At 46.6% G+C, this 27,497-nt stretch overlaps 1 protein-coding gene across 4 annotated transcripts; it reads right to left on the bottom strand.

Moving 5' to 3' along the window:
- Window positions 1–2,663: 2,663 nt before the first annotated feature.
- On the bottom strand, window positions 2,664–25,971 carry Rab23 (RAB23, member RAS oncogene family). Of its 4 annotated transcripts, none has more exons than XM_087567046.1 (8): window positions 25,709–25,971; window positions 24,073–24,170; window positions 22,187–22,413; window positions 21,173–21,258; window positions 10,275–10,431; window positions 8,420–8,502; window positions 6,970–7,062; window positions 2,664–6,083 (listed from the first exon to the last, which is right to left on the bottom strand). In XM_087567046.1, exons 3-8 carry the CDS (start codon window positions 22,339–22,341, stop codon window positions 5,944–5,946), a joined length of 714 nt encoding a protein of 237 aa, XP_087423172.1. In that variant the 5' UTR covers window positions 22,342–22,413; window positions 24,073–24,170; window positions 25,709–25,971; the 3' UTR covers window positions 2,664–5,943. The 4 variants fall into 4 exon arrangements, with proteins under 4 accessions (XP_087423172.1, XP_087423173.1, XP_087423171.1 ...); XM_087567047.1 differs by having other exon boundaries at window positions 22,187–22,406; XM_087567045.1 differs by having other exon boundaries at window positions 24,078–24,170.
- Window positions 25,972–27,497: the final 1,526 nt, after the last annotated feature.

Here is a 27,497-nt window from a genome sequence, read left to right as displayed (position 1 = left end):
TGTCTAGCGTTGGGCATTATTTAATGGGTACCTTGTTTCCTAAGAAGGCGTGGTCATCTTCCCGAGTTCTAATTAAAAGTAAAAACGCTGGTGACACAGGTGACCACCGAACCCTCAGCTACTTCCGCCTCCTACCCTGAAACAAACCACCTCAAACTCAACTTTCACTGGGACGTTGACGTTTCTCATACCAAAGACAAGGACCTCTGTGGACTGTTAACCCTCAGGGCAGACATTACTGAACTGAACTTCCTGTCCCAAATTGCTGTTAGTCTCTATGGAGAGCTGTCGCCACCCAGGGCCTGCAGGCTTGATGCTTGTCCCCAGGTTCACTGATAAGGTATCTTCTGTCACCTCATTCTTCACCAGCTTGCGCTCTCTCTCTCTCTCTCTCTCTCTCTCTCTCTCTTTACTTATTTTTTTTTAAATGTGCATACACCATAGCAGTCTTCAGACACACCAGAAGAGGGCACCAAATCTCATTACAGATGGTTGTGAGCCACCACATGGTTGCTGGGAATTGAACTCAGGAGGACCTCTGGAAGAGCAGTCGGTGCTCTTAACGACTGAGCCATCTCTCTGGCCCCCTCTTCACCAGCTTCTTAAACTTAAAAAAAAAAAAAAAAAAAAAGAAGTGTACAAATTTCCCTTCAGTTCTCAAATATCACTGTCTGGTTCCTTTGTACCCTGGTAAGATATGCCCACCTCCCCAGCTCACTCACCCGGTCCATCACAAAGTCTGGCTACTCCTTGATCTTTGTATTCACATTATTTGTGTGTGTGTGTGTGTGTGTGTGTGTGTGTGTGTGTGTGTGTGTGTGTGATGCATTTATACCCACAGAGATCAGACAAAGGCATGGGATATCCTGGAGCTGGAGTTAAAGGCAGTTGTGAGTTGCCCGAAATGACACATAGTAGGACAGCCCTTCTGCTACCTCCATTAGTCTGCTTCCCAAGACTTCTCCCTACACTCACTTTTATGAAGCTGCTTTCTGCCTTGACCGTTAAGGACAGCTCTGTAGGGTGGGGGCTAGCAGGACCTACAAGAGATGCTAGGAGCAGCCATGCAGATTAATCAACTAAAGGCAGAGTGGTCCTTAAGCTTCTGGGTCCCTGTGCTTGTCGAACAGGAGCCGGGGGAGGCTTGGGCCACAGAGGGGAAGACTGTATCACAAAATAAGTGCTATAGATCTCAGCCTTGGGGCCTTCAGTGGTGGAGCAAGAGGGGAACCAGCAGGCCTGGGCAGCAGGGGCAGGGGCTCCCAGAAAGGCTTAACTCCATGGGAGGGGAGGAGAATGGAGGGTTTGAGGCAGCTCCAGGGTCTACACTAGAGGAGCTAATAAAATAGAAACAAACACTCCCACTCATACATACATACATACATACATACATACATACATACATACACACACACACACACACACACACACACACACACACGTATGATTGTGCACAGGAGCACAAAATACAGAACGGAGGCGATCCATGCCCTCGTTACCGTGTTTAGACTTTACCCTAGAGGTGATCAGCTCATGGTTCTGATGGTGCAGGCCTTTAATCTCAGCACTTGGAAGGCAGAACTATACTGAGTTCAAGGTCATCCTGGTCTACACAGTGAGTTCCAGGCTAGTCAGGGCTACACAGTGAGAGAGCGGTGGTCAACCCTTGTGGAGTTTCATTTTTCGTTATCGTTACTTTGCTTTATGAGCCTGGATGTTTTGCCTGAATGTTGGCCTGTGTCTTTGGAGAGCACTGCTCCCCTAGGACTGGCCTTACAGACTTGTCATGTGCCACCATGTGGGTTCAGGGAATCGAACCTGGGTCCTCTATAAGAACAGCCAGTGTGCTTAACCAATGAACTGCCTCTCCAGCTGAGTTCCATTTTAAAACTGGGAAAAACAGCAAAGAATTTACCAGCCACTGGAAGCAACAGAGTATTGGATGAACTGGAAACACAGAGGGATTTGAATGTCATGATCGGTCACCGATCCTGACAAATGCTGACACATCTCAAGTCCATCTATATGATGCTAGTTTGAAAGATGGGCAACACAAGTACCCAAGTTCGCAAAATAAGGGAGAAACAGCTGCAGGTTCGGAAGCAGCAGCAACAGGGGCATGAAGGAGTTTAAACATAGCTGTTCTCTACTCATTTGCTCAGACAGGGAATGAGGTGAACTGGACAGAATGTTCTGCAGAGGATGGTGTGAGCACCAATGTACCTCTCGGCCAGCAGAGGGCACAGGGCAAGGAGGTGATGCTGGTTTGAGTGAGGTGTAAATTAGAGAGTAGCTGAGAGAGGTTTAAGTCAGAAGTTAGGATAGTGTTGGGAGACTGAAGCCTCAAAACAAGAACATGACTTTTAAAGACGAGTAGTGAAAATAAATGTTTGTAGCAAAACCATTTAAAGCGTGACTATTGGGTGACACTAAGTAACTGGTGACCAGGCCAGTACTAAAAGAAGTAGCTAGGTGGGACATATTTCTAGGATATTTTGATGTTTGAGGGAGTCACATCTGCTTATCTGTGAGTGAAAGCTCTCAGGCTGGTCAACTCTGTAGCCAAGGATGGCCTTGTGCTGCCCCAACACCTGGCTCTTTGAGCATTGCACCCCACACTGCTGGCTCACGCCACACACACCACACACACCACACACAATTGATTCTAGCTTTGAAATGCTTTATTCTTTTTGGTTATTGGAATTTATCTTTTTGGAAATTTTAATCAAGTAGTACATTTTTAAATTAACCCCAAAGGTATTAAGTACCACTCAATATGAATACATACAAGTAGTTTTCCATTCGGATTTACAAAAGCATTATTTATTAGTAACAAAAATATAGGAGGGGTTAAGTTTTTCCTTTGATTCAAAGATTTTATTTTTAAAATACCATTTTATCAACATCCTGCTATAGATATTTCAAGAGACAACAGAAAAAGTAGTAGTAACAAAAACTCTTGTGGCCAAATCATCCTCCTATCTGGGCTGGCTGCTGGGCAGACCCTGCTGGGGTTTCGTTCACCTGTGTGCAGATAACTTCATTTCTAGGACGGATTTTTAGGTTTTGTATGTGAAACTCTTAAGAGCAACATGATGTTTGTAGTAGCTGTTAGTGTGGGTAAAGTCACCTGCTCACCTAAGGCTGTGGAGGTCACAGCCCCCCACCCCCCACCCCCGCACCCCCTTATGGGCTCCCTGCATATCAGCGCTGGCTGTGACCAAGTCTCTGTGAGGTGCTCGCCTCATAGCAGTCACCAGAATCCTCGGAAGGCAAGAGACATCTCAGATTACAAGAGCACTTCAGGGTGCTACATCAGGCTAAAAGGCCAACAGCTCATCCTAATCCTCTCAAAGACCCTGGTCCCTAGTGGCAGGCACAGTGGGGCCACACCCTGAGTTCTCTGCACTGCCCGACTTCACTGGCAGGGAAGGGGTCACACATCCTCTCTGTGGTAGCGCTAGCTGTAATTTGAAATCTCCACGTGTGCTGTCACCTTGAGTGGACAAAAAGCAGCAGTTCAACCTGCTTTTATTTGCACGGCCGTATGTGGGCTGTCTTATGTACTATTTAGTTCACAGGCAGAGACTGGAAGAAACCTGAGGAACTCTTAGATACGTCAACTACTCCACAGCTACGTGCCTGACACTAAAAACGGTGACACTGCAAAACAGTTAACCAGAGCACAACTGTCCCATGGCCCCAAGTCCTGGACAGCGTTCATCGACAGGGGGCGTCTCTAGAATTTCATACTGAAGTTCTTAAGCGTTACGGTTACAGAAGAAACCCACAATGTGACCTAAAGGTCTCAGAATTGACTACAATGATAAATTAATATTACTTGTGGATGATTTTAGACCTTTTAAAGTTAGGTATAAAATACAGTAATGCAAAGTAAAAGTTCAAATGTGTAACAAACACTTCCATTAAAAAAATGGATAAAGCAAAACACATAAACTTCTGTTACAAATAGTAGGGAAGGGGTTGGGATTTAGCTCAGTGGTAGAGCGCTTGCCTAGCAGGCGCAAGGCCCTGGGTTTGGTCCTCAGCTCTGGGGTGTGGTGGGGTGAGGGGGTTGGGGAAGGGGGAAGACAAAAGAACAAATATTAAGGAAAGTGCAGCCATCAGCAGACACTTTTACAGAGACATACCACACGCCTTTCTACCATGCATTTAGTGACTATGAAGAAAGCTACAATACTCTATAAGGAATGCATTTTCTGCCAATGTCATTAAAAGTGGCAACTCATTTATTTGCCAACAAATTAGTGCAAAATCTGAAGAGTCTGTATTCAAAGAGAACAATGGTGGCTCACAGCAGCACCACTGTGGGGAACCAAGTCCCCACCTCACCCCGGCAGTGGGGGCTCTAACAGCAGAGTACACAGAGGAGCGGCCTGCGTGGCCGGCTTGGGATGTAGTGTGAAGGGCAAGCGTGGGCCACCGTGGAGCAAGGACGCCGGAACCTCTGTGCTCACACCAGGAATCGGGGCAGCATGGGGTGGTGTGTCAGGGTAACTTAAAAAAGGGACAAGAGAAATACAAGAACTATTTTATATTTTAGTTAAAAAAAAAAGGACTTTATAGCATATATTCCAAGAAAAATCACTTTCATATATTTTAAAGCCACATGAAAACCAAGACTCTGGAAACGGGTTATCGATACTTTAAAAACAAAACTACTGATGAAGAGTTTTTAGTGGAGTTCATGACATCATCTCTTTGGCAGGCAGTGTGAGTCCGACTCACATGCTTCCGACCTTCATTACACACTAGGTCACATCCTTGCAGATGCCTCTGACCGATAGGTCTTGATAAGGTGCCATGTAGACCCAAGGCCACGGAAAAACTGAAGCACTAGTGGTGAAGGCTATACCACGTGTGAGCAAAGGGCTGCCTGACGAGCTGCAAGGCTTCAGGAAATCTCTAACCTGGATCAGGGCCAAAGACCGTCACTCTGAGAAGACGGGTCCCTTCAGCTCCGAAGTTCAGAGTTTGGTCTCAAGTTAGCAGCCTGACAGAAGCTAGTGTGCGCATGCTCCACAGGTCTTCTGAGTGGCCGCAGGCTGCTGTGTGTACTGGACACAAGCTAAGCACATAACAGCATAAAGCCCACTGTGCTTACGGCGGCCCTGAGAAGACGCTGGGAGAACTCCCCTGAGGGAGAGGCCCTAACATTCAGATGTTTACATTCCCTTCACCTACACTGTCACAGGCCTCTACAAGATGCCGTAAATGCAAATTCTAATAGGAAAGCACTGTAAAAATTAGGGGTAGTGTTTGGCACACGGTACACTTTTGTAGAAATTCGTTCTGTAGAGTATGTCTGAGGGCTCATGTGAGACCAGAAACATACACAATGGTCGTCTGAGGGAGTGAATTAGAATCTGCACACCCTTTCCCAGGGCACAGACCTGCTCCAGCCAGGCGTCTGTATGCTCACCCCATAGTCCACACTTTACAGATATTGCACGAGTACCACTGACGACACGCGCTGTGCTGCTGTCTCAGGAGGCCGCGTTTCCCCTGCAGTATGTTCTTTAAGCATTCAGGTTGAACATTCCAGAAAAGCTCGACGACCAGTTTCAGAACAAGAATGCCGGCCATCTCTCCTTGGTCCATCAGGGTAAACAGTTACCAATGTAGTTAGTCATGTTGTTCTAGTGTTCAGCGTTGCAAATTCAGCAAAACCTGTTTTTGACATTTCCTATGGTGTTCCTTCAAAAACAGGAGAAGCTTCGTCTAATGTAAAAAACTAGAGTGAGTTCACAGGGCAGTAATTTCCAGCAGAGGGCTCCGTCTACATTCTGAGAAGCACGGCAGAGCAACATTACAATGTCAGCTTTCAGAGCGAGGTGCGAGGCCTGCCGACACACTCGGGACACCCCACACTCGGTGCGGTTAACTGCACGGTGCAATTCAGCTTTCTCCTCCCTAAAACAATTAGGGTACACTACAGCTGCTGAAAGGATTTCTGGTTTTCTTGGTCCTTTGTTTGTTAGGTCTAAGGTTGATGACATCTCCACCGTTAAGGGAACTTGAATTCTGACCCAAGTGACTTCCAACAGACGCATTAAAGACACCTGTATAAACGGGAAAGCACAGTGACTGGTCCACTCCAAGTCCTGTCACGGGCATAAATGGATTAGTAAAGCGGGACAGAGAATCCGGGACCTCGGGTGTTTGCGTTTCTTGTTGTACCAGAATAGAGACACCCTAAGTGTCAGTTCACCTCCCTATGACTCAGTGCGCTCTAGCTCACCGCTCCCCATCTCCAGTAACTGCATCCTGAGGCTAAAACAGCACAAGCAGATCGGTCAACAGTACAGTGACCAGAGAGTGAAAGAGGAAGCTGTTTTCACTGCACCTTGATGTGGGCTGTGCACACAACAGGTCTTTAACTCAGGGACTGCCGAGCATCAGGATACACAAAACTCGGTCGGCCATAGGCACCATGGGAAGCTGCGGCCTAACTGGTGATGAACAGTATACAGCACACAGGAACGTAGTGTCGTACTGCAATTTATCGTCCTGTTTAGGGTTCCTGAGACAAGGTCCTTCTATGTAGCTTAGTCTGACCTTGCTGTCAGTGAGTCTAAGCACGACAGACCGTGTTTAGCACCGTGAGGAAGCATAGACCCACCGGATATTCAAAGGCAGTCTGACTGCACAGCTCCTGAGGAAGGAAGGAGTATGTACAAAGTGTAGGAGTACACTCCTGACTGTGCCCTGCCTCACGTGAGCATCTGAGGCCAAGACAGCATTGAACAGCGTCACTGCTGTGTGGACTGAAAACTCAGAAGTAACAAGTCCTATTTTAACGAGAGAGCTAATCCCCACCAAGCTCAGTGACCATGATTCTAACAGGCGGAACCCAGATTTCTTAAAGAAATGAGCGTCACACACTTAAAGTACTTACAGCAACAGGAGGGCCAGCTCGACGCACGGCTGGGGTGTCCAAGCACTTACCTATCTTGTTACTGCTCGAATGTGTCTGCTCCGGCTCGTCCGCTACTTGTTGTTTGAGTTTTTGTAGGTGTTTCTCAGCCAAATATTTAAAAACTAGAAAACACACACACACACACACACACACACACACACACGCAGTGTGACTATGTAAATAGGTCTATTTTCAGATCACAATGTTTATACTCACTATTAATATTAAACTAGATTAAAAGAATATGAATTGGGGTTGGGGATTTAGCTCAGTGGTAGAGCACTTGCCTAGCAAGTACAAGGCCCTGGGTTCGGTCCCCAGCTCCGAAAAAAAAAAAAAAAAGAATATGAATTAGTTAAATTCAACTTTTAGAACTTATTTGAGCAGTACCTGAGAAGTGCAATGATATACCAGTCCCTGAAGTGTCCAGAGAGAGAGCGAGTGCAGTGTACCCTCCATACCCTCCAGCTCTGCTATCTGAGAAGCTGGAACCATGCTGAACACCCTGCCACGTTACCCTGACTCATCCTCTGTTTTAGCTCTGGAGACATGGCCTAGGCCAGCCTGAACTCCGGCCTGCACTTCCTGAGAGCTAGGAGTATGGGCACGCACCCACCACGCCTTGCTTAACCGAGTTCAGTCCCGAAAGACACATTCCCTTTCTTCAGATGAAGGAAAGTGCACAGAATAAAGACCCCGAGGACAACCCAGTTGCAATTCAAACATGAAGATTCTGGAATGAGAAAACCTCACAACTGTCTTTAATCATACTTTGTTTTGTCTTGTTCACAGGGTTTCTCTGTGTAGCCCTGGCTGTCCTGGATCTCACTCTGGAGACCAGGCTGGCTTCACCCTCAGATCCACCTGCCTCAGCCTCCCAAGTGCTGGGATTAATGGCTTGTGCCACACCACCTTCTGGCTAACCTTACTTTCTTTTTTTTTTTTTTTTTTTCTTTTCTTTTTTTCGGAGCTGGGGACCGAACCCAGGGCCTTGCGCTTGCTAGGCAAGTGCTCTACCACTGAGCTAAATCCCCAACCCCCTAACCTTACTTTCTTAAACTACAAAATGGTGAAGAAATGTTGCTGCCTGGTGGAGTTTTCTACATGGTAGAATAATACAATAATTTGGGTAACTTTTAAAAGTTATGCATGAGGAACATGTAGATTATATATGTAACATGTCCTTCAGTTAGTTATTTGCTCTGTGTGTGGCACAGGCATGTGGAGGCTGGAACACCACCAGTTGGAGCTGGTTCCCGACCTCCTCCCACTCTGGGCTGCAGGGTCGAACACCTGCTGGGCACCGTGCTGGACCACAGCTTAGCTTGAAGGGCTATGACAATAAATGTTGGCAAAAGAGGAGAAGAAGTGGCGAGTAACCACGAACATTACTGACTCATGAGGGACAGAACACTTTCAAAATTAACCACAAAGAAATGACATTTTTAAAACAATCCAAACTTCTGTTGCAGTAATTACCTTCGTTCACATTTAGATCCTCCTTCACAGACGTCCTGTAGAATCTCAGCTTTAGCCTTTTGGCCAGTCCCTCAGCTTCCTCACTGCACATCAATTAAAAAGTAAGCCAGTAAAGTTACCACCGAGAGGCTCTCCTAGGTTACTTTTCAAAGTGTCTGAGTAACACCGGAGGGGCAATGGGGGTAGTGGTGGAGGGGCAATGGGGGGTTGAAGGGGTAGTGGGGGGTGAAGGAGTGCAATGTGTTTTCCGAAGAAGCCTGACGTTGTTCCCCCTTAACTAAAATGGAAAGGCAGCTGAGTGGCCAGCACTTGAGCAGGACCATCCTGTACTGTCCTTGTGGGATATCCACCAATCATTTATAATAGTTGTGAACAAAATGTAACAAAATAATTAGACATTACTTTTCTCTACAGAATATCTTAAATTGGGTCTGGGGTCATAGCTCAGTTGGGAGAGTGCATGCATGACATCACAGGTAGACAGGCAGACAGAAGAGTCAAAGTTTCAAGGTCCTCCTCAGTTATAACTGGAGGCCACGCTAGAATACATGGGATCATGCCAAGAAGCTCCTTAACAGCATTTGAGTCAGGTCCCTGTAAGGTCCTTGTCTTCCTCTTCCTGCCAAAGCTAAAGTGAGCACATCAGTGCCCACACTGGAGATGGATCTTTATTTTCATGAAGACTATGTGACCCCCAGATTCCTGATTTGCATTTCCTGGGTAGCTCTCCCAACCCTGACACCAAGGATGGCCTATGTCCAGTAAGGTCATCAAAGTCATTATGGTTCCTCTTCAGGAAATGGCTGTCATTTTATAAGACTATGAGAATTACTAGTATCCCTTAAGAAGGCCTCCTCCGAGTTAGTGAGACACCTCAAAACAGACCCTCCCCGAGGTATACAGGACATGAATGCAGGCCCAGCAGGTCCGAGGCTGAGGCTGGATGGTCTGAGTTCACCTGGACAGGGAAGGGACTTGCAGTCAGCTTGGGCCACAGAACCAGACACACGCTCTCAACAGGCAAAGCAAGAAAGAAAAGTTAAAACTAATGCAAGTGTTCAAAAGCTAGCAAACCATTATCAATACGGAAGAATAAACATGTACAGGTAAACATCTGGATGAGTAACTGTTAAAGAGTTTGAGGGAAGACAGAGATGGCCCCATGGTTAAAAGAAAGATGGCTGGCTGCACAGCCACGAGGACTACAAGGTCAGATCCAAGCACCCAGCTAAGAAGTGGGGTGAGAGCTCATGCACGCCTTAAAGTCCACAGCTGTTGGGGTGTGGAGACAGGAAGGTCACTGGGGCTTGTTGGTTTTGGTTTCTGTTTTGTTCTTTTTAAGTCTAGCAATGATCTCCATGTTGCTGGAGAGAACCTGCCTCAAATAACAAGGCCTGCATGTGAAGCCCTACCCCACATCCCCATCTCTAACACACACTTAATCTTCTAAACCGAACAGTCTGAGTATACAAAACTTGCTTATTGTCATGCACACAGAGATCTACTTACATTAAAACACCTAGAGAACCTTTGCTCTCTTCTTTCCCTTTTTTAATTAATTTTTTTTAAGTTGGCCCTTCCTATGTAGCCCAGGCTAGCCCATAACTTGGGCAGCCCAACCTTAGCCTCTAGAGTGCTGGAATCTAGTTATGCACCATGGGGTAGGAGAAGCACATCAGCCCTACCTACTGTCTCCTGTGGCAGCAGATTTCTATGTCTACCACAGAAAGAAGAATTTCAGGACAAGTCAGTATGAGAAAAGCTTTAATACAGATTAAAGCAAGGGGAGTCGGGGATAGTCACAGAAGCCACAAAGAACAGGAAAGAGAGAGGGGAGGGAGGGTGGGCATCTTACTTTTTGATACATGAATCATCCAGAAGATCGATCTTGTTCTGTACAAGCGCGGTTGGTATATCTCCAACTTCTGCTACTACCTTTTCTCTCCAGCTGGAAATTGCTTCAAAAGACTCCCTGTCTGTGGTAGAAAACACAAGCACACAAGCCTGGGCTCCTGCAAGATCACAAAAGGAAACGTCACCAGGTTAGCAAAGCGACTGTGTACAGCGCACAGACAAAGATGATTTCCACTGGACCAATACCCAACGCAGGTTTTACCATCTGCTTAGACTTCAGCCAACGGACTTTCAAATTCAAAAGCACAGGCTGCTGTTAAGAACAAGTCGCTCAAGTGTCAAGGTTAACTTACCCTGAACAGTTGTAGTTAAACATTATAGAACATGGCTTAATTCCCACCTAAAGGCAGAGGAAAGTAGGTGAGTGGGAACGGCAGGCTTTTACTGAAGGCTTTAGAGCACAGATCTCAGGAGAGCTCAGTGTGGTTTGAGAAACAAAGGGCCAAGGCAAACACAGCCTCTCTCCAGCTATTAGGTAGGTGATAGAATGGGCAGGCACCAAGGGAATGTCAGGCCAGAGGAAGACATAATATTGATGCAAGAGCTGAGGTGACCTGGGAGTAACTAAGCAACTGGCAGACACTGGCCAGGCAGACACTGGGATAGGCCAGTCCCTGCCTGTGTCCCTCCCCTGTGGGACAGCTGCAGAGGCCCATTCTGTGCGGTCACTGACTGGCTACCACCTCTAGCAATTTCCTTGTTGTGCCTAAGGGATTTTGTTTTTATTTGTGTCTTCTTGTTTCTGCAGAGCCTTGGGTTTCTTAGGGCATTCCCAAGAGGATCTGGTAAAGCCTTGAGCCTCCCTAGGCAGCTCTACAAGGTTCTTTAAAGGGACTGGACCCAAGTTTCCGACTGTGATAATTAACTTCTATATTCAAAGTAGAAGTAGCCTTAGGCTGTTCAAAGTTTCCCCTTCCCTAACACCCTCCCCTTTCTACTGCTTCCTAGGATCACTCCCCAAATAAATCCCTGGGGCTGGAGGTGGGGCTCAAGGAGCAATTAACATAATAAAAACTATCTATAGAGCCAGAGGAGAAAACTGAAACAGATCAGAGACACCAATAATGGTGTTAAATATCACAGGGACAGGGAAAAACCTACCACCCAGGACAGGGCTACTGACTCCCACCCTCTGGAGCCGCCAACTGGCAATAGCTCATCCAGGCTGGAATCTTAACTGGCTTGATGTGGTACAGGTCTTGAGCAGACAAGCGGAGTACCACAGCCAAGCCATGCCCGGAAGTCAGGATCACACAGTTCTCTTCCCATTCTACCCCTTTAAATGCCCTCCATCTAGGGTGTCCCCTGCACTCTGACTCGGGGTGGGGTTGACACAGATGAGTCATCCGCAGCTGAGCACTCCCTCCGTTACCTCACCACTCTGCCCACTATGAATGTCTGTACTAACCAGCACCCACTGGGAACTAGCAGCTTCTGACTGTAGGTGAGAGCCACCCAAACCTGTGCATGTCAGCACAAAGCATTAGAGGGGAACTCACAACTTTACTAGCGCAGCACTGAGCAAGGCAACAGCAGGTTCCCCACCAGGACCTGGGGTCTCTCTCAGTCCTGGGCTCCCGACTACGCTTGCAGTACCAGGCATGCCAGCTCCAGACTCAGGCGGCAAGGAGTGGGTCACCCAGAACTGTCCCACACTGGCAAACGATTGTGCCAGTGAGCACATGTGGCCAGGCATGTCTGTCTGTTGTCTGGCACTGAGATCGGCGTTATTAAGGATGAAGACTTGCGTTATTAGAGGACGAAGTGATCTTTGTTAAATACTGCACTATGCAAAGGCGAGAAGATCTGGCTGCTTTGAGGACACTATGGGCCGCACAATACACGCAGATCAACTCTGAAGAACTATTATGAGTGGGAAATAACATGGCTGCCCAGATTATGAGCCTAACTTAAAACAGTTAAGTTTCCCGACAAAGAGACCTACGACCTCCCCCCATATTGGGGCAAGAGAACTTGTAAAAAGGCTGGACATTTCAAAACTGAAGGAAACTCAAGTTGATGCTCTCCCGATATGGAAAAAGGAAAGGCTTCTCGAGACCTCGAGAGAAACCCCCAGGCTGGAATAGGGCTGCTGCATGGGAATCCAGAGTTTTCCCTTTTCTCCTGTAACACCTTGGGAGAAATAGAGGTAATTGTTAACCATGAGGCAGAAAAGGCCCTGCTGGGTACCGGAGCTACCATCTGCTTCAAATCCTGCCATGTTTAAGACTCTGCTCCTCTGAGTAAAAGTAAGATCCAAGCAGTGGGGTTTTCTAACCCCTCCATTGCTGCCTCCAAGGCAAACCCCTGCTGAGTTTCAACTGGAGAAACTGTAGATGTCAACTCTTCTGCTGCTGATTTATGGCCCTGTCCGCTGTTAGGACGTGACTTTTTTTTTTTTTTTTTTTTTTTTTTTGGTTCTTTTTTTCGGAGCTGGGGACCGAACCCAGGGCCTTGCGCTCGCTAGGCAAGCGCTCTACCACTGAGCTAAATCCCCAACCCCCCCCCTTCTTTTTTTAATATTTATTTATTTTATGTATGTGAGTAAACTCTAGTTGTACACCAGAAGAGGGCATCAGATCCCATTACAGATGGTTGTGAGCCACCATGTGGCTGCGGGGAATTGAACTCAGGACCTCTAGAAGAACAGTCAGTGCTCTTAACTGCTGAGCCATCTCTCCAGCCCAGGATGTGACTTTTTAAAAACACAAAATCCAGGGCTGTAGAGATGGCTCAATGGTTAAGAGCGTTAACTGCTCTTCCAGAGGTCCTGAGTTCAATTCCCCGCAACCACATGGTGTCTCACAACCATCTGTAATGGGATCTGATGCCCTCTTTTGGTGTATCTGAAGACAGCTACAGTGTACTCATATATAATAAATGAATAAATATTTAAAAATAGACTCTACATGTAGAAACACAAAATCCTCTTCGTTCCTTTCTCTAAAAGCAAAAGATGACTTCAAGCTTGGGAGACAGCGGCCCCCATGCTCCACACTACTTATGAAGAAGCCAGAAGAACTAACTCTATAAGAGGAAGCTGACAGCCTTCTTTCACAAGTACCATGGAATCATGGACTAAAATCCTCACCAGACACAGGTAAATAAGATCAGCTGCCCCAGCTGATCCCTGACCTAACATAAATGACACACTTTGAGGGAAGACGGTCTATAGGGAATCAAACCATCCCAGAGGAATTCTGAGAGAAAGGCTTATAACTCTTGCATAGCCCTTACAGCACCACAGTACAACAAGGGAGCCAAAGGGAAAGTTGTGGGGGTCTGTGCGGGTGCAGGAGCTCCAAGCCTCAGTTAAGTCATCCCTCACCACCCATCAGCCAATGGCACCTAATACCCGCACCTTGTTGTCCAACCTTCTCTAAGCCTGCTTTGCGGTCAGACTGCTGCAGTGTCTCCTGGCATCCCTGTTTAATCAAGCAGCAGTGTTTGCCTTCACATGCGAGACTCATGTGTGAATCGTGAGGCCACAGGATACATGTCTGTCCCACACAGTTTTCTTAAATCCTTAAATCTGAGTTATAGTTTTCTTGTGAGTCTGCCCAGATGCAGTGAGTCCATGACCTACTAGAATGGCTTCTCCCTCACACAATACCTGTCTCACACACACAATCTTATGATTAGCAACTGGCTAAGACAGGCCATAAAGTATCAAAAGGTAAAATGTAATTCTGCCAACCGGAAGATGAACAACTGGGTTATACCATGACTTCTTTGGGATTCCTCATAACCCTTGAGTGTATTTCTGCTACTGTGGAAAATTTCCTACCCCTAAAACAAAAGCAAAACAAAACCCAGACAATTTCGGGGCTTACTAGGACTAACTACCTATTAATTGTTCAAGCCCATGTCAACAGGAACAATGATACTGGACCACTAGACTTGGAGAAAGGCGCAGCAAGTGAGGAAGGACTACCAACCCCACACTAGGGCACCCAACCGCAACCCTCCCTTTCCCGTTTCATGAGACACAGGGAACTGGGCATGCTGACTCAAGAGCACGGCAAGACACGGCCCCTTGGTGTGTCAATCAGCAGTCAGAGCCGGAAGCTGGAATATACGGCCTGCCTGAGGGCCATCTTAGTCACTGCTGCTCTATTAAACACAGCTAAGAAAGAGACACATGTACATACATGTGCACGCACACATGCACACACACACACACACCCATACACCCATGTACATGCACATGCACACATACATACACACATACATGTACATGTGCACACATGCATGAGGGAGCTCACCCACAGCCACATGCACGCACGCACTCATACACACGTGCACAGACACAGGTGCCTCATCACACAGAACTGCTGCTGAATTCACATCACATCCAGGATTACTGAGAGTTGCCCAAAATTTTTAAGATTCATTTTTATGTGTATTTACGCATGTCTGTATGTCCGTATGTCTGTTATGCAGGCATGTATGTACACACTATATGGATACTGATGCCCTTGAAGAGAGTGGGTGTCAATACCCTGGGACTAGATGATGATAGGTGTGAGCCTGATGCTATATCTGCTGAGCCACTTCTCCAGCCCTGAGGTGCTTAGGTTCTTGTGAAACACCTTGCTCTTGTCTCCAGACATTTCCTAGTGCACCGCACCTCTCTACCTTAGTCCCTGTGTCAGATGAACAAGGAGAAACAGGGCTACGCAAATAGACAATACAGATCTTTAGCCTAAGACAACCAACTGGAAACATCTACTAGAAAAACAGAATTATTTTACTTATGACATGAGCAAGGACATTTTCCACCAGGATATTTAATTTTTTCTACTCTTGATATAAACTGAGAGTACTCGTTGCCTGTGATTAAATCTTCTCTGACAGCTAAAGTTGTAGCCTTAACCAGAGCAGCAGGCTAACCACAAGATAAAACAGTTAAACGTTTACCCACCCTGTGGCAACACACCAGGAGTGGTTCATGATACGCTTCAGAAGCAGGACTTCCGACTATTCAAAATAGTCAAGGAATCTGTTCTAGATCCCAACCATTAGCCCAAATAGGACGTCTATAACAAACAGTGAAGTGATACTGGGCTGGTAGTGTCTGAAACCACACGCAGGAAAGAATCCATCCACTTCAAGATGACCACGCTATTCCTGAGCTCCTCCTTCAGACTCAACAGGTAGCCCCAGGACAAGAACAGAAGGGCTGCAGTCTCAGCGCCGAGTCACCTGTGCTGGGTCCTATGGGCAGGCCCACAGCAGCCTGAGTACCCATGTGCTCTTCCGGAAAACATAGCTGCTAATTCACTGGACACCAGAAAGAATGACCTCTTGGCATAAACAGTATTTTTGGAAGCTTGCCCAAACAGTAGCTCACAATATATTCCAGACAGTCTATTTGTCCCAAAGACGACGTTGCTCAACAAGACATATCTGTTTACCAGATGACCATTTGAAGCCTATCAATTAGACATTATCTGAGTGCTTCCAACACAAGGATATAAATATATCTTAGAAAAAAATCTGCGTGCTTGCCCATCTGGGTGAAGCTTTCCTTTGCTGGAAAACCACTGCCTAATGGTAGGAAAGATTCTGTCATAAGGAATTATTCCTCGGTCATTGCTGAAGAATTACGTAGTGATTATGGCACTCACTCTACTGACAAGTACTTAAGTCTGTCTGTAAAATCTGGCCTAGTATACAAATGCTCACCATACCCAGTCCTCGGACTGGTCAGGCAAACAAACAGCACCTATAAACCAACCACAAAAGTTAAGCTTTCCCCTTGGCCTGACCAAAATCTCTCTAGTTTGCTCTCCTTTGAAGATAATCTCTGGGCATCCTACAAAAGGGCACGAAAAACTACATGAGCCACCTCTGCTAACGGGGACCTTACCTTAGACATGACTGTAGTGGTCTTACAGAAATGGCAATAAAAATTTGTAATTGGTTACAAAATGCTTCCACCATGAGCTCCAAGGAGATAAAAAGCTGACTGAACTAAGATGCCAACTGTTGGGGAAGAAACTGCATCATGGACTCTACTCTGGCTCCGACGGAGGACCCTGTCAGGTCTCTGATCTGCCTCCCGGGCTACAGCATGAGCTCAGGCTCCTATGTCCACCTCAGACATGTAGCACCTCCTCCTCTCGTCACATCTGGACCCCAGAAAGGCTGGGCCCTCACCTTCTACGCCACCGTCAATTAAGGGCTTAAAACCCTATCCTGGGCCCGTTTAGAAGTTGTCTGAGAATTGTAAAATATTCTTCAGTATGTTTTCCTAGATGATAGCAAATGCCGATACGGAAGACTGAAGACGTGAATGACGTCTGCCCTCTCTAGGCGGTTTCAGTTGTGCCTGCTTCTTCCCCAGACTTCCCATCTTACTTGACCCAAGTCTTTATTTTTGAAAAGATTCAAATTTCTCATTACTCCCAGGAAAGGACTTTTAAAAATTCCAGGAAGAGCAAGCGCTATTGTAAGTCTCATACGGATGGGAACTCCTCTTTGTACACCTGTATTTTACAGCTCCAACCTCTACAGCCAAGGCACTGGAATAAATTCTCTGCATTTTCAAGTTAACTATTTGCATTGCCATCCTACCACAAGAGGATACAGCAAACTCCTAGACACAGCACTTGCTCTGCTGAGCCTACCCACGTTCTGTCGCAGCACAGCCTGCCCCATGACCAGCTCCCAGTCAATGTGGCCTAGATACCTTACAGTATTGTACCTCACAAAACCTACCAATCACGTGATCTCTGATCCATAGGGACTAATGTGGTGGCTTCAAATTCCAGACGACATTCCCAGCACCTACATGGTGGCTCCTAACGCATGGAACTCCAGTTCAAGGGCATCCTTGATGCCCCCTACTGGCTTTCAGGAGCGCTGCATACATGTGGTGCACATACAGATATCCAGGCAAACGCTTGAACACATAAAGTAAAAATGAATTTAAAAAGGCAGAGGAGAAAAGATGGGGAACTCTTGGAAAGGAAAGTGACATATTTCAGGAGTGGTCTAAAAATACCAGACAACTTTCCAGGGCTGATTCAAAGACAGAGGTGGGAAGAAATGTGTCCTTCTGCACAGCACAGACTGTTAACAATGTCAACACAGATGGAATCTGTCTTGGTTATGGGGAAATGGTCAAACTTCTTAATGGTCAATGGAGATTTTATGGAAAATAATGGAGTCTGTAAGAGTCCATGTTCCCTGATTAAATGAATCTTCAAGGTAACTCACTGTGCAATTAGCTAGGTTTAGAAAAATACTAAGTAAAACTCACATCCTGCCAACAGGAAATGAGTGACCAATACTACAAAATCACTCCTAGTGCAGTCCCACTTCCCGCCGTGTACAGTGAGAAGTAAGATCCTGGTAAGCTTGTTTCTCACTGGAGTGGCCTCTTGTTCCTACCCTTAAGAGAAACACCTGGTACAAGGGGAAAGGACAATACTGCTGAGAAGAACTAGAAAGACACTGTTGTTATCTGATCTCTCCTGTAATGTAACTTCCTCTTTAATTTCCCCAAACTAGCCCTGGTTCAAAGCAAGATAATAGGACAAATCGGGTTATTACCCACAAGTGAGAGTTAACAGCTTAGATACCGCAGACCAATCTCTTCTAAAATTAGAGCTAGCCACTCCACATGAGGAGCTACAGAGTCGGACTGGATAGAAGACTGGAGTTAAAGGAGAGTGAATCATTTCAAGTGCTCCAAACATCAAACAGAATGTCCCAGGAGGCACCAGGGAATCTGTAGACACAGGGACACGTACGTAGACTTTTTGGTTTGTTAGGATCCCTGCTTTGCTCTCTTCACATCACGAGGCCCGGTTGATGACTATGATGCTCCTATTATACATCACACACAATAATACTACGTCAGATTCAGAGAACACAGCCCCGCAGCCCCCTCAAAAAACAAACACGCAGCTCAGGTCATGTAGGTTAACAGACTTTATATGATCAGGAATTTTTCCCTTTATGACTTTGCCTGGCATTCCTTTCTCTTTCTCTCTTTTTTCTTTTCTGTTTGTTGTTTGGGACAGGGTCTCTCTACATAGCCCTGGCTGTCCTGGAACTCACTATGTAGACCACACCGGCCTTGAACTCACAGGATCCATCTGCTTCTGCCTCCAGAGTGCTAGGCCTAAAGCACCATACTTGCCTTTCTCTCTCTCACTCTCTCTCTTTTTTTTTTCTTTTTTCTTTATTTTGGAGCTGGGGACTGAACCCAGGGCCTTGCACTTGCTAGGCAAGCACTCTACCACTGAGCTAAATCCCCAACCCCACTTGCCTTTCTCTTAAAGACTGCTCTTCACCCTGCTTAGCCTCATGTTGCTCAGATGCTAGGAAAAGAGCATTCCAGTGATGGGGACTAAGTACTCAATCAAGTACTTCACACTCACCATGTACACACCAGTGATGGGGGACTAAGTACTCAATAAAGTACTTCACACTCACCATGTACACACCAGTGATGAGGGACTAAGTACTCAATAAAGTACTTCACACTCACCATGTACACACCAGTGATGGGGGACTAAGTACTCAGTCAAGTACTTCACACTCACCATGTACACACCAGTGATGGGGGACTAAGTACTCAATCAAGTACTTCACACTCACCATATACACACCAGTGATGGGGGACTAAGTATTCAAGTATTTCACACTCACCATGTACACACCAGTGATGGGGGACTAACTACTCAGTCAAGTACTTCACACTCACCATGTACACACCAGTGATGGGGGACTAAGTACTCAATAAAGTACTTCATACTCACCATGTACACACCAGTGATGGGGGACTAAGTACTCAATCAAGTACTTCACACTCACCATGTACACACCAGTGATGGGGGACTAAGTACTCAATAAAGTACTTCACACTCACCATGTACACACCAGTGATGGGGGACTAGGTACTCAATAAAGTACTTCACACTCACCATGTACACACCAGTGATGGGGGACTAAGTACTCAGTCAAGTACTTCACACTCACCATGTACACACCAGTGATGGGGGACTAAGTACTCAATAAAGTACTTCACACCATGTACACACCAGTGATGGGGGACTAAATACTTAATAAAAGACTTGATACTCCGCCATATACACAGTAGAGGGGAAAAACTACACTGGGCATATCATCCAGGGAAGACATCATTTTTCACAGAAACAGGGTCTTTCTGTCTCTCTGTAACCCTGGCTAGCCTAAAATTCACTATGTGGACCACGCTGGCCTCAAACTCATAGATGTCCACCTGCCTCTATCTCTGGGGTGTTGGGATTAAAGGCATAAACCACATCCAGCTGCAATCCTACAAATTGATAGCTAAAGGCAATACCACTTCCAGACTTCTCTATTAACCAAATTAATACACCTTGTTTGTGCCTTAAGCTGAGCTGAAGGTGTTCTTCTGTTTTCAGTTATTTTACGGAACCCCGAAGAAACCATATAGGGAGACCGAGCACCTCTCAAATGTAAGAGACTTGCTGGGGCTGGGGATTTAGCTCAGTGGTAGAGCGCTTACCTTGGAAGCGCAAGGCCCTGGGTTCGGTCCCCAGCTCCGGAAAAAAAAAAAACCAAAAAAAAAAAAAAAAAAAAAAAAAGAGACTTGCTACCGTCTCCCCCCCACTCAGACTGTGTGCTGAGAGGAGCACACACGGGAGGAGCCAACAGTGCTCTGCTCTTCTGTCCCCCTGACCTACCTGGATAGGAGTTAGTTACTTCACTGTGGGGAGCTGTTCACAGGCAGCTCTTTATACACTTAAGGCCATTTTCAGTTAAAGGACAGACTTACAGAAATCAAAGCCATTTAAAGTCTTTTTAGTCCAAAGAAACAAAGTATTTACACATCGTGTTTACAATGCAAGTCACAACACTAGGGTCATTTTGTAGTTCTGGAGAAGAACAGAGTTTACAGAGAATGGTGTGATCTGGGACTCTCTAAAAGTTACTGGAGTAGCCAGTGGTACAGGTTGTAACCCCTACCCAGGAGGCTGCTTCAGGAGACTCAGGAGCATGTGCCTCGCCCAGGCTTCAATCCTTAGCAGCACCAAAGCATAAAAACAAAAACGAAACTCAATCATGGAGAAGAAAAAAAACCTGATGCCAATGTCGTTTTGAAGGAGGTACAAAAAGAAACACTTGGGCTCTTGTTCCTGCGGGGTCGGAGCGGTGGCCTTCCCTTCCAGTGCTCAACAATAATAAACACTTTGCACTCGGAAAAAAAAAAAAAGAAACGCTTGGGCCAGTTTCTGGCTGATCTGTCTCCATGGCCTTTGGGCATCATGTGACTTTAGGATGGGACAAACTGTCTACAGTACAAAGCTTTAGTTCTTTAAAAAATCTTTAGGATACTGAACCAGGATCTTTAAAAATTCCCTAAAAGTAACTTTTCTTCTTTCTTTCTTCCTTTTCCTTCCTTTCTCCCTTCCTCCCTCCCTCCCTCTCAGAGACCAGGCCAGCCTCAAACTTGCCGTGATCCTCTGCCTCCACCTCCCTAGCACTGAGATGACGGTTGGTGCCACCACACCCAGCTAGCACTGCTTTTGTTATCACTGTTCTCATTTTCTGGTTCTGGGGATTGAACTCAGGGCTCTAGTCATGTTAGGCAAGAGAAAGGGCATTCTCCATGGTCTGTGCTTTAGTTCGGGCTCTGGGTCCCGCCCTGACTGCCCTCTGTGATGGAGAGTGTGACCTGGACACTGTAGGGTGACATAAACCCTCTCTTCCTAAACTTACTTTTTTGGTCACGGCAGTTTATCAGGCCAACAGAAACCCTAAGTAAGACACAAAACGCACTGTTTCTTTATCTAGCCAAAAGAAAGTTTCCGGTTTTACCTCGATAGTAGGCCTTCGTTATCGCATCAAACTCCTCTTGACCTGCAGTGTCCCACAGCATTAGCCTCACGTCTTCATCATTAACTCTGAAACAAGAGATTGAATTTATTCTATGCAAAAGGAGAGCATTTATGCACATTTTTATTTTCAAATCAAAGCTGTCTCGTTGACTTCTCAGAGTGAAATGATTCTGAATGACGTTCCCAGCCGTGAAAGCTGAGCTACACCACTTCTCTATCAGACAGTTTTTCCACAATGAGTCGTGGGAGATCACTGCAGGCTCTGGGATCAGCAGGATGGGAAAGCGAAAGCCATGGGTCAGACCATCTCCTCCTCTTACTACACCGTTCCAAATGGGTCTGCGTCCTAGCAATGGGGTGAGAATTGGGAAAGCAGCTGCCTGCCTGGTGAACCTCTACACTGAAGGACAGACAGACAAACTGTTGTAGCGTAGTTGATTCTCACTACAGTAGCTATGGTCTCTATCCCTGTGTGGTGCTGGAGATCAAACCCAGGTCCCTTTGCATGCTAGTCACGTGCTTTACCGCTGAGGTACACCCTCTGCTCTCAAATGTTATGTGAATATGAGATTGGCAAATACAGTACTATCCTATTCCTGGGCCAGCATGCGCGATGAACATGGCGATCCCAGCCCTGGACCCTGAGGCACGATAGCCTCAATCTGTGCCACACCATAAGGTACTGTTTCAACACAGCTTGAGGCCAGCTCTGGCAACAAAAGGACTGTCTCAAAAACATAAACATGGGGTCAGGGGTACTGACACCTGGGAGAAGGACAAGCAAGAGGACTGGAGTTTGGGGTCATCCTTGGTTAAGCAAGGTCAAGGCCAGTACGGACAAGGTAGGGCCTCATTTAAAAAAACTCAACATAACCGAAGTGTTAACTGCTCCACACACTGCTGCCACTTGCTGCTTGGCATGGCTGTTCTCTTTCCAGTCAAGGCTCAGACACTTTTCAAATCAGAACCAAGGGATAAAGCGCTGGGTACGTACTGAATCTGCCGCTCCAAAAAGTCAACGCCGATGGTTTTCTTGTAGTCTTTTGTAAAAATGCCTTTGCAGTAGCGCTGAATCATGCTTGACTTCCCAACAGCCCCATTCCCTACCACCACCATCTTGATGGCCACTTCCATGTCTTCCTCCAGCATTTTTGAAACAGGAACGGTTTCTGGACCAGCTCTAACTCCAGGAGGTCAGACCCTCTCCCTCAGACCTGCAATCTAAAACAAAACTGCTTTTATCAAGAAACAATCACATGGCCGGCGTTACAATAATCTGTGACTGAGGCTCCCAGACCACCTTCTCCCTTGCTAACCTTTGAAAGCTAAAGATTTACCGGCACAATTCTGCCACAGAGACAAAATCTTGTCGTTGGGGTTGAAGAACTAATTGTATTACTTAGCTTCTCCAAGATCCAGTTTCCTGGCAATAATACCCACCTCGCAGGGTTGCTGACCAAGGATACACTACAAACGTTAGCTATGCGCAAGTCATACATGCAAACATTCATTTTAAGTAACACAGTGAATCCCACACTGGGTAGTAACAAATGCATTTACAGACACGAAACCGGAGAAAACTGCTTTCCGACCTTAGAGATACTTTGTTTTTAAGCACCCGAAGACAGGTCTTGTGTAATAATGTATGGTCATGCATCAGGTTGAGCTCTTGGTTTACTGTTCCAGTGTGCACACTACAGTGAAAGCTGCACAAATTACCTAATGCAACAAACTCTTTGGTTTGAGGCCAGTCGAGGTTTATCAGCCAATCAATGTAACGGAATATGCATGTTTTATACTAAAAAGAATAGAAAGTCAATTTCCTCATTCTTAAAATGACCAGCCTACTTGGCTTTTCTAGATCCAGTAAAATCCACTACACAGACTGTACCTGAAATGCAAGAACTCTCCTAAGCCTTCAGAGTTGCCCTAGGTCCTTCGGAAACTTGCATGGTCCTAAGAATGTTCTAGAAGCACTTGTTAAAGCGGGCCTGCTGAAAAGATCTAACCATACATGATTGGACACTTCAAAGCAGTACCTTTTGAATCTAGTTTTGAAGAGAGGCACAAGCTGGGCCTGCCGGTGCACACCTGCAATCCCAGCACTGAGAGGCAGAGGATGGAGGATCACTGTAACTTTAAAGTTGGCCTGGTCTACAGTGAGATCAAGTCTACAAATCAAACAAGAGAAGCCAAGAAGCGTCAAAGGGTGAGGCTTAGCCTTCCCTTCAGAAAGATGCCTGTGCTGCTACCTTTAGGATCTACTGCAGGATCCACACTTGCCTAAGAACATTGGAGGACAGGATAACTAGCCTGAGGAGAGTGGGGTTCTCCTTTGCACTGGGCTCTCCACCAGAGCAGGTGCGGGCAGGAGCTCCTTCCTCGAAACTTTCCTTTCAGCGGTGTCAAAGGGCATTGCAGTCCTAAGGCTCTTCAGCGGTCACAGGAACTTCCCCCATAAGCCTCTTGTGCTACCAATTCTACCTCGGCATTTGTTTTCTTACCAGTCCAAATGGACACTCTCCTCCATGAGATTGTATATTCTGGTAAATGCTAGAACCATGAGCTTATGCTAGACACTCTGCACTGTGGCAAATGCTGGAACCCAGGAGAACTTCAAAGAACCTGGATCCGGTGCTCAGAGACTATGATTTCAATGCTCTAGGATGAAACTAAGACTTCAACTACCAGCCTCTTACTTCCCTGAAGCTCAGGAGCTAATCTAAATCTAGCAGGTGTGGTGGTGAACCCTGTCCGTTACTGCGGGCCTCCCACGGCGGACTGAGGTTGGAGAGCAACTGGGAGTTTCAGACCCGTGATGGCTACATGGTAAAATATTACCCCAGAAAACAAAAACAGTAACAACACAAATCTACAGACCTTACCAAGATCTGACCGTGTTCATCCAGCTTGTGGGCTCACACTGGCTCAGTTCTGGGAAGTCAACTTCCTCTTCTCTATCTAAACAATTCTTCGCCCTAGAAGTAAAGTTAAAAAAAAAAAAAAGAAAACACCAAACACCTCAATAATAACACCACCAACAAAATAAGCCGTCTCCCCCTGCCCTATTACAACTCTATTCGTAATCACGTAAAACTGAAAAGTACCCAAATGTCTTCTGTGGGCGGATAATATAACTGGATATGTTTAACACATCTACCTAATTAAATACTTAGCACTAAAAGGAAGGAGGGGATTATCTGTACAAGAAACTGTGGGGAACAGAAGTGGCTCAACTGGTACCTTGTTTGCCTAGCTCCACAAGGCCCTGGATGCTGTGCCTAGCCGTGCACACACACCTGGCATGAGAGCAGATGTCTGTCATCCCAGCACTTGGGAGGTGGAGGCAGAAGAAGGTCATGATTATCCTTAGGTACTGGAGCAAGTCTGATGCTAGTGTGGACCACCTGAGATCTTGTCTCAAAAAAAAAAATCTAAAGAAATCCTGCAGAATAGCCAACGGGTTGCATCTTGAATCCCAAAGGCGCTTATGTATGGTCACTGAAGGCGGTTATCAACATTTCAAACTGTTATACTTAACTGACATTCTGAAAACATTCAGTGATTTCTAGGAATCAGGAATTAAGAGCTAAGATATGAAGAGACAACAGGAGGTAGTAGGGCTGGTTTCAAATCCTGACATATCTCCATGGCTACATGAATCTAAATCTCTCCAATGGTTTTTTTTTTTTTTACCATAGGAAGTTAAAAAATAATATTTAAACAAAGACGTGAAAGCATATCGTGGCTCTGGGGATTTCTGTTAAGATTCTCAGAAACCGGGGTTGGGGATTTAGCTCAGTGGTAGGGCGCTTGCCTAGCAAGCACAAGGCCCTGGGTTCGGTCCCTAGCTCCGAAAAAAAAAAAAAAGAAAAGAAAAAAAAAAAAAGATTCTCAGAAACCAGAGTTAAAAACACTGCAGCCCAGCACTCAGGAGGAAGAGGCAAGTGGATCTGAGTTTGAGGCCAGCCGGTCTACACAAGTTCCAAGCCAGCCAAGACATCACAAATCACACCCGCATTTAAGAAAAAAGAAAAAAAAAAAAAAAAAGCAAACCCCAATTACCTTCTTAGAAAAGCACGGTTCTGAGAACAATTAAAAACTGATAGTAATTATCAATTTCCTCCCCTCTCTATTTCAAATCCCTTGGCAACCAATGCAGTCTCTCGCGTTGGCAAAGGAAAGGATGGGTCAACTTGCTAAAGAAAGGTTTGCCGGGTTAGGTTTTGCCATCCTACAACAGCCGGCCCGTTACAGAAGGCACAGGATCGTCCCAGCCGGAGTCGCGCAGCCCTGTGCGCCCCGCACCGCGCCCGCATCGAGTTCTCCCACTCTCCGGTTCCCGCTCCAGGGAAGCCGCGGCGGCTGGTGTGCGAGCCGCGGCCCGGGTCGTCAGCGCGGAACGGTCCCCACGAGGACGCGGGAGCAGAGCGCCGCCCGCAGCCGCTGTCCCCGCCCACAGCGACATCCCGGCGGCACCGCAGCCCCGAGCCGAGGCCGCGCAGGCCGCACTCACCTCTGCCCACAGCCCGGAACCCTCAGAGCGGAGCCCGCAACCCGGAACGCACAACCGCAGCACCCAGCCCGGAATGCACAGCCCGCAGCACCGAGCCCGGAACGCACAGCCCGCAGCACTGAGCCCGGTTCCTCCCCGCAGACGCCTCGCACCCGCTCCGCTCTTTCAGAACGATTAAGAGTCTCTAGCGAACTTTATTAGTATCCGGGTTCACGGAGCCACTCGTCGCCGACGCCGGTAGGGATGGAGGGCGCGCCCGACTCCCGCCCGCCGCGCTGAGGAGCATGCGCCACCTCGTCTGCGCATGCTCAACACCGGCCCCGCCCTGCACTGGCAAGGAAGGCACGGGCTGGGTTTCGGAGCCTCAGGCCTTGGTACCCAAGGAGACCAAGGTGAGCAGGATGTGCAAACCTACTGAAGGCGCACCTTGTTTCCCCTATCCAGGGGCCTCAGAAGTCTGTCACCACCTGAGACGCACGTGGTAGCATCGAAGTGATAAGACTGTGCAAAAAAAGTGTTGAGTGAAGACACTTTGTAGGGTGTGACTGGACAAAATAGAAGAGTGTGATGGTTAATAATTCAAAGAACCAACCTACAAATATGAAAAGATCCTGCAAAAAAAAAAAAAAAACAAATTGATTTCAAACGCGGTGTGGTAGCACATGTGTGTGATCCTAGTGCTTGAAAAAATGGTGGCAAGAAGATTAGGAATTCAAGGACAGCCTGAACTACTACAATAGACCCTGTCTCAAAATACGTACGCTTCTTCAGTTGTTTCTGTATACATCACAATAAAACAGGAAACGGTGATATAAAATACCAAGTGTTGACAAGAGTGTGAATAACTGAATTTGACTGTGTGCTGGAGCAACTCCTTTGAAAGGGAAGGACAATTTGTTACACTTGTGCACCCTGTGATCAACCCTTTCCTAGGCCACACAGCTGATAGGAACTGATAGGAACTGTCCTTACGATACATGGGCAAACAGATGTCAGAACACCCATGACTGCATCTGCATCTGTCTGCATCTGTCCTAATAATTTGTCTTAGTGTTTCTATTCCTGCACAAACATCATGACCGAGAAGCAAGTTGGGAAGGAAAGGGTTTATTCAGCTTACACTTCCACATTGCTGTTCATCACCAAAGGAAGTCAGATAGGAACTCACACAGGGCAAGAGGCAGGAGCTGATGCAGAGGCCATGGAGGGATGTTTCTTACTTGCTTGCTTCCCCAGGCTTGCTCAGCCTGCTTCTTTTTTTTTTTCCCTCGGAGCTGGGGACCGAACCCAGGGCCTTGCACTTGCTAGGCAAGCACTCTACCACTGAGCTAAATTCCCACCCCCCCTTTTTTTCTCAGCCTGCTTTGTTTTTTTTTTCTTTTTTTAAACTTTATTTATTTATTATATATAGATACATTGTTGCTGTCTTCAGACACACCAGAAGAGGGCATCGGATCCCATTACAGATGGCTGTGAGCCACCATGTGGTTGCTGGGAATTGAACTCAGGACCTCTGGAAGAGCAGTCAGTGCTCTTAACCACTGAGCCATCTCTCCAGCCCTCAGCCTGCTTTCTTATAGAACCCAAGACTACCAGCCCAGGGATGGCACCACCCACAAGAGGCCCTCCCCCCTTGATTACTAATTGAGAAAATGCCTTACAGTTGGATCTCATGGAGGCATTTCCTCAAGGGAGGCTCCTTTCTCTGTGATAACTCCAGATTGTGTCAAGTTGACACACAAAACCAGCCAGTACAGTATCCAAATGGAAATAACCCAAAATACCATCA

The sequence above is a fragment of the Rattus norvegicus genome, chromosome 9, assembly GCF_021556685.1.
Source record: "Rattus norvegicus strain SHRSP/BbbUtx chromosome 9, alternate assembly SHRSP_T2T, whole genome shotgun sequence".
NCBI lineage: Eukaryota > Metazoa > Chordata > Mammalia > Rodentia > Muridae > Rattus > Rattus norvegicus.
The sequence above is the reverse complement of the archived record's forward strand: the minus strand, read 5'-3'. Positions and strand labels throughout refer to the sequence as shown.